The sequence below is a fragment of the Gossypium hirsutum genome, chromosome A06 (assembly GCF_007990345.1).
Source record: "Gossypium hirsutum isolate 1008001.06 chromosome A06, Gossypium_hirsutum_v2.1, whole genome shotgun sequence".
Taxonomy (NCBI): domain Eukaryota; kingdom Viridiplantae; phylum Streptophyta; class Magnoliopsida; order Malvales; family Malvaceae; genus Gossypium; species Gossypium hirsutum.
Window position 1 is genome coordinate 36,696,244 of NC_053429.1, and position 12,595 is coordinate 36,708,838.

The 12,595-nt window shown below is 36.4% G+C and overlaps 1 protein-coding gene across 1 annotated transcript; it reads left to right on the forward strand.

The window, feature by feature from the left end:
* Window positions 1-552: 552 nt before the first annotated feature.
* Window positions 553-1,308, forward strand: LOC107961670 (UPF0057 membrane protein At2g24040). The gene is made up of 2 exons (XM_016897747.2): window positions 553-925; window positions 1,012-1,308. Exons 1-2 carry the CDS (start codon window positions 836-838, stop codon window positions 1,150-1,152), a joined length of 231 nt encoding a protein of 76 aa, XP_016753236.1. The 5' UTR covers window positions 553-835; the 3' UTR covers window positions 1,153-1,308.
* Window positions 1,309-12,595: the final 11,287 nt, after the last annotated feature.

Genomic DNA, 12,595 nt, shown 5'->3' on the forward strand with positions numbered 1-12,595 from the left:
AAACACTTATATAATATTTTTTAGAAAACAATTTCTATAGTGATTTTAATTTATTTTCACTATTTGAAATATTAAATATTCAATTTTATATTTCATAAACCGTCCAGGTGGAATTAATTTATGGTTGAGTTGATTTTTTTCTCAGAGGTACCAGACACTATCGGTCCAATTAGAGGTGTTCAAATTTTGGTTAAAACTAAATTAACCAATCTAATTCTGTTAATTGGTCGGTTAATAATTTTTTAAAAGTTTGATTATCGGTTAATTCGGTTCGCAATCGAGTAATTAACCGAATTAACTGAACTTAATAATTAATAGTACAAATTATATGTAGCTTTAGTTTAGTTAATTCTGATAATTCAGTTAAATGAACATTATTAATTTATTTATTTTATATTTATTTTAACTAAAAAAATAAAAATACATAAATTTTAGTTAATTTAGTTAACCAATCAAATTAACTAAAATATTTTGGTTGAATTAATTTTTTTAAAATTTTTATTAAAATATTAAAAAATTTAATTAATACTAATTCGGTTTAGGTTAACTGCTGAAACCTAGAAGGATGAAATCAATTTTTGTTTTCTCCCTCACACCACGTGATCACACTTCAAGAATAAATCAGGGCCCTTCGAACAATAGTCAAACCAAATGTACAGTTCTGATTCAATAAGAGGTTTCAAATATCTCCTATTGGAGCATCCTTCCATTTATTTATTTATCTTCTTCCCCGTTAAGAAAATTCCGATCTCAATAATCTTTTGGGTGATAAAAAAGTTCATTTTTTCTTTTCGTTAGTTGAACCACTTGAATCTTTTCACAAATATCACCAAATATGCCTTCAAAGTGCGAAATTTGTTGTGAGCTCCTCATCGCCATTTTGCTTCCTCCTTTGGGTGTTTGCTTAAGGCACGGTTGTTGCAGCGTAAGTGAATTTTTTTTTCTTGTTTGAGTTAAGGTTTCGATTTTTTGTTTGAACTGAAAATTCTGGGTTTTCATTGTTTTTTGCAGGTTGAGTTCTGCATCTGTCTGCTGTTAACGATTCTGGGTTACATCCCTGGGATAATCTATGCCCTTTACGCCATTGTTTTTGTGGATCGAGACGAGTACTTTGACGAGTACAGGCGACCACTTTATTATTCAAGTGCCTAGTCTAGTCAAGTCTTCCTTAATTATGTGATATGAATACGATGATGATGCAGCAACTCCTTCTGGGTTTTAATTTTAATTTGATGTTGAGGTGTTGCTACTCTTGAACTGATCTTGATGTACTTTGTGATATTATAAATTGTAATGGATCTTTGGTCTTATCGAGTGCTTCATTAATTGCTTCATTTTAACTTGGTCAACATTTAATTTTGGATGCTTTAATTTATGGGTTAATACTATTTTGGTTCAATGTTGAGATTGATAGTTAAAGGTGTTTTTTTTTTCAATTTTGTACTAAAGGTTGGGTTTAATATTCATTTTGGTACTTCAGTATTTTTTCAGTGTGATACTTGAGTGTGTTTTTTTCTTGTCTCGGTCAATTATCCGAGTTTGATTTCTATTTTCAATTTGGTACGCTGAGCTTTTCTTTTCATCCTAATTAAGTACTTCTTTTTAGTATACATATCAAATATTTATTGAGTCACGTTATTCTATTTAACATACCAAATTGAACATTGACCTTAAACTCAGGAGCCAAAGGGTATATTAACCCTTAATCTAATGTGAAATTCAATTTTCTTCGGCCTTGTGTGAATGTCTGCAGGCCATAGTATTACGATGTGGATTTCATTTTGATAAGTAACTTCTGTAGGTGGAACAGTTTAGAATGTTAAATACAATGCATGGAAACATCTTTAGTTGAAGGGACAGTGAAGTAGGATGAGGCTTCGTGCTTTCAAGTTAGAGATTTAACTCTAAAGAAAGCAAGGAATTAACCAAATAATGTTTAATAGGAGGGATAATGAAGCTGCTGCTGCTTTAGGGTGTGTTTTACATTTCCTTTGGATGTCAAAAAAAAAAAAAAAAACCTGGTTTGCTAAGTGCTTTTTTTAGAGAAGTATCATAAAGGTCTCTAAGTATGCAACCAATGACCAGTGTTCTTATGGACAACATTTGCTAAGTTCATGTATGTTAGTTGACCCCATCCAAAATTTGCATCATGTATATCTGGTTGATGATTTTTTCAGGTTATGGAGCTGAAAATTTTGTTATCATCTCCTAACAGCAGTTTTATCTGACAGTTTGTCCAGGTAGTCTTAGAGCTGATCTTTGATATTCATTGCACTGATTGGATATGTCCAGAGAAGGCAATTGATGTACATTACTGATGAGAAGGAAGGCCGTAGTCTAGATTATCCGTAATTGGGATATGTAACTTCGTTGTTTTATCATCTAAGATGCCTCTACCTTTGCTTGTACTACTTCTTCATAGTTCACACCAACCTCCTATATATATTGCTTTTGTCCATTAAGCCTCACGGTTTTATCCACAAAGGTGCTTTACAAGTGGAGCAAACACTTGCAACATGTTTTGTTGGAGGGAATGGAAATTCCAAACCCTTTATTCACGGAGAAACAGTAATGCAAATTTTTGGTTCATAGGGTCATTCAATGGAATACCATTCCATTCTTATTCGTTAAATTTGTTGCATTAACATTCGACGGAGTGAGCAAAGAATGGGCAATTCAGCGGAGCAAGTAAGAGCAACATTATTCTTGCAGACAAATTTGCCTATGATTTCGTTTTATTTCCAAGCTTTATTTCAATCTTGCCCATTGTTCTCTTCTGATTCTCTCCATTAATTTCTACAAAATAACTAAAGAAAAATAAACAGATACATGCATGGATATTGTAAAATCTATTAAAGACAATTTAATTAAACTGTCATTTTTCAAGCTCAAAAGATTAGTTAATTTGTCACGAACTTTTGGATGGGATCTAAGCAGTTACAGGTTGAGTATAGCGTTTGAAGAATTATTTTTTAGCTTCGAAATGCACATTGAATCACTTGATTGAATTTTTGGATGAAATCCAAGTGATTATGGCTGAAATGTTTGCATAGCGTTTGAAGAATTATCTTTTATTTTCGAAATGCACTTTGAATCACTTGATTTTGAGTTTGGGAGCTCAAGTTAGGACCTTTTTAGTGAACTGTGTGATCATAATTTTTGGACGAGATATTGTGAGAAATTACGAGTTTCAGGCTTTAAGTTGAGTTTAAATAATATTGGATTAGATTTTTAAGTTTCTTAATTAACAAGAAAGTTTAGTTTTACTAAAACTATTCTTGTTTAGATTAATTAAAGTTTCATTATATAAGAATTTTATTTTAATATACTTAGCTAACCTATATAAATGTTACTTTATTATTCATTATTGAGAGAGACCTTGATCAATAAATTTCAAATTTTTAAGTTTTTTTTTGTGAGATTTTTTTTTAGTTCAGAAGTAGATTTTCTTCTTGGTTTTGAAGCTATTGGAGAACTTTTACCCTTCAATTTATTAGGGTTCGGCCTTAGGGGTTGATTAGAGTCATTTGTGGAGCCTGTTGATAATTCTTCAAAAGGTTTCATATGACATCGGCTTTTTATTACCATTGGTTGTTCTTATTAAAGGTTTGTTCTTCAATGGGGGCAATCTTTCTATTATCTATCTTATTTTCATTTTCTTCCATTCTTCATCCTTGAATTTATGTCTCAAAAGGTTCTCCATATTGTGATAACTATCCAATTAAATCATTTGAGCTAAAATAATTAATTAAATATTAAGGTAATATAATCCTACAAAATGTAATATAATATACAAATGTTAAAAATTTTCAATTAATAGTAAAATGTTATCATTATCATATAAGATTAGGTTCTACAGAAATAAACTTATATCTTAAATATAGATAAATTTCGATTCTTTTGCCATATCAAACCATATTTTTGCCGGAACTCCTAAAACTAGAGGGATCATTACAAAGGATCAACCCAAGACTAGCTTTGGGAGATAAGTATACATGCCATAAGTCTTGGGATCAACCATACCTATAACCATCAATAAGGCCCCTTTCTTAAATGGTATAATACCCCTTTTAGTCTCTCTTAAAATTTAAAAGTTCAATTTTAATCCTTTTGAGCTTTGGCCAAATGGAAAATAACATTTTTGGCCCCAACAAACAATTATTTAATCAATTAAGATAAATTTTAACTGAAAAGTTTTTAGGCCAACCAAACCCAAACTTTGACAAAAACAACATGTACAAACTTAGAACCTAATGAGGACTAGGACTTCATTTCAACTGGGACTTGGGTACTCATATATCAGGAGTGCAATTTACTCCAATTTATTGTATTTATGAAGCCATACTATTCATAATGTTACACTCACATATACACGTATATTCATTATTTACGAAGCCATAATATTTGTCAAATTAAGGTTTTAGTCCTAGTATTATATCTTTGTATTTAACCTATATACTTTAATTTCATAAATTTTGATCCTCTTACTATTACTAATGTTATGCCTAAATGTAACACCCCATACCCGTATCCTATACCGTGACGGAATACGAGGCGTTACCCAACTTTAAACTCAAGCTTTCATTCCATTCAGAGTTACCGAAACTCTGTCCAATTTTAAAACTTATCAACATACCATGAATATGGGCTTACGAGGCTCAAAACACACATCATAAATCATTCGAGACCATTTCGGGCCCTTTTTCCATCTATAAAAAAATGTCACTTAACATAGGGACACACACCCGTGTGGAAGAGTAACACGCCCGTGTGATCATTTGACATGGTCGTGCTGATGGCCCGTGTGGCTCACACAGCCTAAGCACTCTGGGACACGCCCGTGTTCCACACCCGTGTAGAATTAATTTCTAATTCACACCTACAGGGGTTTTCACACGGCCAAACACACGCCCGTTTCATTGGCCCGTGTCTCTCACACGGCCACGACACACCCGTGTGTTAAAAACCTGGTTATTCTGTTTCTGACGTTAGCATGCTCATAATGTCACACGGCCAAGGCACACACCTATGTGTTGGGCCGTATCCTCCACACGGCTGAGACACACGGCCGTCTCTTTGCCCGTGTGTTTAATACCATGCATACTGAATTGAAATTTTTGCGTGTAGGGGACACACGACCGAACCACATGCCCATAGGGCAGACCATGTGTTACACACGGCCTAGACACACGCCCGTGTTCCTACCCGTGTGGACAGTATAAGGCTATTTACCAAGCTTCATTGCCACCCTTACATATATAGTTCCATATAAATACCAACCAATATCAAAACAAGTATAACTCCTATAACTAAACCAGGCATAATAGACATTCATTCAACCATGAGAATGCATCTTTTATAAATTCAAAATGAATATTATTGTCATTCAAAGCTTAATACAAATTAAAGTGTTTCCAACCCAAGCCAACACATTTGGCCAATTCTCAAAGACACAAAATAATAAAGGTGCCATATTCAAAAATATAAATCCAACTATACCAAATGCTTCGGTTGATAGTGTGATCGATATCTTTAACTTCTGGAATCCTTGAGCTAGTTAGGCAGCACTGTAAGGAAATAGAAAGGAAAGGGAGTAAGCATAAAAGCTTAGTAAGTTGCATATAAGTAAGTACACAACAACAAAATTTTATCAATGATCCACATGCTCATGATACCAAGTTAGGCATGGGCATAACTTACTCAATACCATCCATACTAGTCACATATTGTTCAATGAGCTCGTATATCATACGTACTAATTAGGTACCTGTACCACTCACAACAGGGTTATACTTTCCTCATTAGCTTAAGAAAATAACGTTCACCGTTGAACCATTTCGAATACTACCGGATATTCATTAAGCCTCAGACATGGGTAAGGTACTGATGCCATATCCCAGACATGGTCTTACACTGGCTCATATCTCAAGTCGATGCCATGTCCCAGACATGGTCTTACACTAACTATCATCTCGTAGCCGATGCATGTCTCAGACATGTCTTACATGGCTTATGTCTCGAGGCCGATGCATGTCCTAGACATGTCTTACACTAGCTCACACACAAATACCCAAATGTCACGACATGAATATCCGATTTATTTTCTAAGTTCAAACATGAACTCCACTATCTCTATTCTCATCATATCATCTCAATTCCACAATCAAGCAATTCATGCTATATTAATTCAAATACAATTCAACACATGTATTAGTAATTTAATTGTATTATTTACGTACAACTTACTTCGGATTACAAAATGTAGCAACTAGTCGGTTTAGTCAATTTGCTTGGTTTTCCCCCAGTCTAGGTCCGGATTTGGCAATTCTTGATCTAAAATAGTAAAATGCACTCATTTAATCACTAAATAAAATTAAGCAATTAAAATTCACATATTCGGTCAAATGACCGTTTTGCCCCTAAACTTTGGCAAAATGACCATTTTACCCTTATGGTCAAAAATTGATTTTTTATCTAATTTCTTTGCATCTTAAGCTTAGCCGAACTCTTTTTAATCTATAGCAACCCAAAATTCTCTCTATTTCACACGTTTATCATTCATTTTACAACTTGTGCAAAATTATGGGAGAAGAAAAGGAAAGATGACAACTTTTCTTTATTTTACTCAAGTTGTTAATGTCATCAAAACCTAACACTTTGACTAATTGATTTCCTTGTCTCATGGCTGGCTATGCTTTCATTTAAGGGTCTAATTTCCCTTTAAAGACCCCCAATTTTGGTTCTCTAGCTATTTAACACCCTTAGCTATCAATTCAAGACTTTTTCACTGTATGCGATTTAATCCGTTTTCACAATTGTGCTCACAAACGTTAAAATTAACTCACCAAATTTTTCATGCACTCTTATAATCATACTATAACTCTAAAATAATAATAAAATAATTTACTCAACTCTAGATTTTTGGTCTCGAGACCACTATTCTAACTAGCCCCAAAATCGGGCTGTTACATTTCTCCCCTCTTAGGGATTTTCGTCCTCAAAAATCTTACAGGTGAATAATATCGGGTACTGATCTCTCATAGTCTCTTTGGGTTCCCATATGGCTTCCTCGACTCCATGTCTATGCCACAAAACTTTTACAAGTGCTATACTCTTATTTCTGAACTGTTTGACATCTTGAGCTAAAATCTTGACCGGCTCTTCACCATAAGTCATGTCCGAATGAATCTCAACCTCTGACGGTGAAATCACATGCGAAGGGTCTGAGCTATATGACGTAGCATGGACACATGAAACACATCATGAATCTTTTCCAATTCATGTAGCAAATCTAATCGATAGGCAACCGGTCCTACTCTCTCGATAACCTCATAAGACCTTATAAAATGAGGACTCAATTTACCTCTTCTACCAAATCTGAGAACTTTCCTCCATGGGGAAACTTTCAAAAATAGCTTATCATCGACTTGAAATTCAATTTCCTTTCGTTTCAAATCCGCATAGGATTTCTGTCTATCCGAGGTGGCCTTCAAGCAGTCATGAATCACTCTAACTTTCTCTTCAGTTTTGTTGGCTAAATCGACCCTATGAATCTGACCCTCTCTAAGCTCGGTCCAATATAAGGGCGTTCGACACTTTCGTCCATACAAAGCCTTATAAGGCTCTATTTTCACACTTGTCTGATAACTGTTATTATAGGCAAATTCAACCAATGGTAGATACTTTTCCCAACTGCCTTGAAACTTAAGGACACAATACTGCAACATGTTCTCTAATATCTGAATTACTCTTTCTGACTGACCGTCGGTTTGCGGATGGAAAGCTGTGCTAAAACTCAATTTTGTTCCTAATGCCTCTTATAACTTTTTCCAAAACCTCTAGGTAAATCTCGGATCTCTATCTGAAATGATCGATATGGGCACCCCGTGTAGTCTCACAATCTCAGAAACGTACAAGTTGACTAATCTTTCAATGGAGAAATCGATACGCATAGTTATGAAATGTGCCGACTTTGTTAGCCTATCCACAATAACCCAAACAACATCTTTTTTCTTCGGGGTTACTGGAAAACCCGTCACAAAATCCATAGTGATCTGATCCCACTTCTATTCGGGGACCATGATAGGATGAAGTAGACCCGAAGGTACTTGGTGTTCAACCTTCACTTGTTGACATACTAGGCACTTAGACACAAACTCTGAAATGTCTCTTTTCATACCCGATTACCAATACATTTTCTTGAGGTCATTGTACATTTTCATACTACCCAGGTGGACAGATAAACAACCACTATGTGCCTCTCTCAGAATATTTTGAATAAGCTCATTGTCCTTGGGTACACAAACTCTGTCTTTAAACATTATACATCCATCAATACCAATATGAAAATCTGATTCAATTCCAACTCACACTGAGTTCTCTTGGCTTGCAATTTCTCATCATCTTTCTGAGCTTCTCAGATTTCTTGAAGAAACATCGATCTAGCTTCCAACTCTGCTAGAATCGAACCATCATCAGACAAAGCCATACTAACATTCATTGCTCTCAGTGCAAATAATGATTTTCTACTCAATGCATCAGCAACCACGTTCGCTTTTCCTGGGTGGTAGTCGATAATCAACTCGTAATCTTTTATTAGCTCTAACCATCGTCGTTGCCTTAGGTTCAACTCCTTTTGAGTCATCAAGTACTTAAGGCTCTTGTGATCAGTGAACACCCGACACTTCTTGCCATATAGATGGTGTCTCTAAATTTTCAACGCGAATACTATGGTAGCCAACTCTAAATCATGAGTCGGGTAGTTTTTCTCATGTGGCTTCAATTGCCTTGAAGCGTACGCTATGACCTTACCTTCTTGCATAAGCACACACCACAAACCATTCAAGGTGGCGTCGCTATATACCACAAACTCCTTGCCTGACTCTGGTTGTACTAACACTGGGGCTTCGGTCAATAAAGCCTTTAATTTCTTGAAACTTTGTTGGCACTTTTCTGTCCATTCAAACTTAACATCCTTTTGCAGCAGCCTTGTCATCAGCGTAGCTATCATAGAGAATCCGTTTACAAACCGTCTATAATATCCAGCTAAAACCAAAAAGCTTAGAACCTCAGTTACATTCCTCAGTGATTTCCACTCGACAATAGCAAAGATCTTGCTTAGGTCAACTCAGTTGCTAAGAGGAGTTCACCAGCCACCAAGAGGCCGCGGTTAGGCCAGGATGGAAATGGTTTGGGCTGTGACCGTGGAGCGGAGGGCAGAGGTGCTGGTTATAATAAAGTGAAGCAGCTAGCACCGGTTTATGCTACACGTCACCTAGAGGACGGAGATGCCCCTAATGCTGATACGGGTACGTTCTTTATCCGTAATGTACCTTACTCTGTGCTAATTGATGTTGGGTCTATGCATTTCTATATGGCATGTGATGTACTTGAAACCTCGGGTTAAATGTGGTAGTGTTTTGGAATTAGAGTGCGCAGTGAGAGCGTAGTGGTGTAGTCTGTGTTAAGCGACCGTTTTGATAGTTAGAAATTTAGGGACGAAATTTTTTTAAGGAGGGGTGAGTTGTAACGCCCCAAATTTTGGGCGTAGAAGTTTTAAGTCTTGAGTGGGTGCAGTTAGGAGACTGTACATAAATTTTTAACTGTGTAATAAAGTGACACAAATATATGTTTGGCTTAGTGGTTGTGTGCTCTGAAAGTGTCTGGGAATTCATGGGTTCAAGCCTTGGCTTCCAAAAACTTTTGCTTTTTAAGGATGAAACCCCTATCTTTGGCCAGTAGGGTTATAAGTTTATTTTTGTAAAAACATGACAAAATGGGCCTACTAGTCTAGTAGATAGTGTCGTGTGGAATATGCTAGTGGTCTGAGGTTCGAATCCCTATTTGTGCAAATGGTGATTATTTTTGCTGGTGGCCATGAGAGGAAGTTGTGTTTGACTGAAACACCAAGAGTTTGAACAGATTTGAATGGGTTTGTTGTTAGCCAAATTTGAAGAGATGGATGGGAGGAAATTAAGGAGAAAATCAAGTAAGTTCGAATTTAGAGAAGAGTCTTGCTGGGTTTGAAATCTGGCACTGGCACTTAGTGTTTCAGTTGTGTAGGGATGTTGGGGGATGTGTTTAGTGTGTGGAAGGCTAAACAAAATTGGAGAGTTCTTTTGGGGTAAAATTTGGCTATGTATTAGTAATTGGTCATTTCATTTCAGGTTTTCACCAAATTATGGTTTTGCACTCCATTTCAGAAACCATTACCACTTGTTGTTCATTTTTTTTACCTTTTGAGTATTATTTGTTTGGTAGCCAAATACCACTAGTATTCATTCGAGTAGTTTGTTTTTTTTCCTCTCCATTATCGTGCTTTGTTTGATCAACTTCTTCTCTCTCCCTCACTTTTCTCCTCTAGAATATTATTGGTACTTTGCCTTTACTCACATTCGGTTTTGTGTAACTGAACATTTTCCTCCCTTGTAGTCGAATATTGTTTTGCCCCATCAATCCTTTCCCTAGTCCTTCATTGCTGATTCTCTTCTATTCTCCCTCTCTCAAGCCTTGGTGGAGTACCCTCTCATCTCTCTCTCGATTTTATCTTCTCTTCCCTTTCACTTGATCATTTTCCATTGGCTAGATACTGGTTGGTAAGTATCTGTGACTCTGCTTTTTCGGCTTATTTCCTCTATTTCTCTAAATGTCGATTCTTATCTTCTTCTTTCTTTTGGTTATGGCGTTCTTTCAGGTTTAAGTGATTCGCGAGGAGTGGAGGAGTTCTCTAGCGCTGCAGAAACAATTGGAACCTTTTTGTTTGTTCTTGACCGAAGGTAATGGCTGAATATTCCTTTTCCTCGCTTTGAGGTTTGCGTTTTCTATAGGTTGGTATATGTGGATTCAACCCATATGTATAAGTAACGTGAGTAATGAATTCGCTTTATGTGCAAATAACCATCACAAAGGTTGTTAGGAAGCTTTGTCAGCATGTTGGGTGGGCTAAAACCACACTCATTCAGTCAAGGCAAGTATCGGTATATTTTAGAGATGGGTGCTTAAATGAGGGTGTTAATCTTGTTGATTATAAGACTAATTGAGGGTCTTGATTGGATATAGGTTGGTGGTTGTGGTTTTTGGCGCGTTCTCGTACATAGTTACGTGTAACACTGTCATTAGGTGTAAAACTGCAAAGGCTGAAAAGCCAAAAAGTGGGTTGTCGATACCACATGGGCGTGTGGGCGCCAGTGTGACAAAACATGGCCGTGTGGTCAATGAGATGGCCATGAGCGTTTTCATGGGCCGGACTAGGCCTTATAAGCCCAATGGGCCTATGGGCCCCACATGGAAGCGATCACACAAAAGTGTGGTTACTATTGAGCTAGGCTGTGTGAACCACACGATTAAGGCCAATTTGGGCTATGTGGGCCACACGAGCATGTGGGCCCACAATATGGGTATTGGTTCCATTATCACCGATTGACTGTTGAGGTTGTACGGGTCGCCCAAGACGATTGTGGACCTACTATTGGGCCGGTAAGTGTAACTGGACCCTTATTTCGGTAAGATGAGTGTTTTACCCCTATGTATTGTATGACTGTTTAAGCATGCCATTTTTACTGTATGTTCATTTATATTATATTGCATTGCATGGGGTGGGATATATGATTTTGGAGGAAGTGTACTGAAAGGCTATAAGCCTATTACTGGCAGCTCTGCTGCAAATACTAATTTAGTGCCGTAACCGATACGACTTGGTGTGTAGGGCTGGGTGGGTCGATTTTATCCTCACATGGTGTTTAGGGCTGGTACGGAGATGGTATGTAGCGGATGGATTGGGTAGGATTCTTTGTTTGCATACTATTCTGAAATGGGCTAAGGTCCAAACTGCCACTGATACTGAAATGGGCTCAGGCCTAGACTGTTAGTGTGTAACATCTTGAAATAGGGCCTAGTCGGAATAGTGGTTTTGGGATCACAAATCCGACATCAAAATATTTATTTTATGACTATTATGAGGCCTAGAATATGAGTATATGCATGTGTTAAAGTTTCATGAAGAAATTTTGAGCATAAGATATCCAATTGGAAATTAGGGACTAAATTGAATAAATTGCAAAACTTGGTTTCTAGAAGCAATTTGTATGAAATTGCTTTAGATTATGAATTATAGGGTCTTGGAGAGCAATTTTCCCAAATTCTAAATTTTTGGACAAAAATGGGCTTGCATGGATGAAATTTTAAAGAAAGGGCATAAGGGCATTTTGGTCATTTGTCATTTTAATGAAATAAAATGGGAAAAATGAATCAAAATCAGCTCATTTTCTCCTTCATCCAGCCGAATTTCAAGGGTCACCATAACTAGGGTTTTCAAGCTTTCCAAGCTAAATAGTAAGTGCTCCCAAGTCTCGTTTTTCATGTTCTTTGTATTTTTGAAATCCCGGTAGCTTGCTCTTCCTATTTCTACCCATATTTCATGCTAGGGTTTATGTTAAAAAATTTACCCATGCATGAATTATTTGTATTTTGATGGATTATGGAGGAATATGAAAGATAAATGTGTGTTAAACATCTTTTTCTAGTTGATTTTCATAAGAAACCCTTATAGGGACCATTTTGCAAAAGATGTAAATGTGTGGTAGAAATGAGAAATTAA

Bases quoted from the DNA above. Each gene is read 5' to 3' on its own strand.
- LOC107961670 (XM_016897747.2), top strand. From the start codon at position 836: ATGCCTTCAAAGTGCGAAATTTGTTGTGAGCTCCTCATCGCCATTTTG. The intron at 926-1,011 runs GTAAGTGAATTT...TGTTTTTTGCAG, and splicing joins TAAGGCACGGTTGTTGCAGC to GTTGAGTTCTGCATCTGTCT.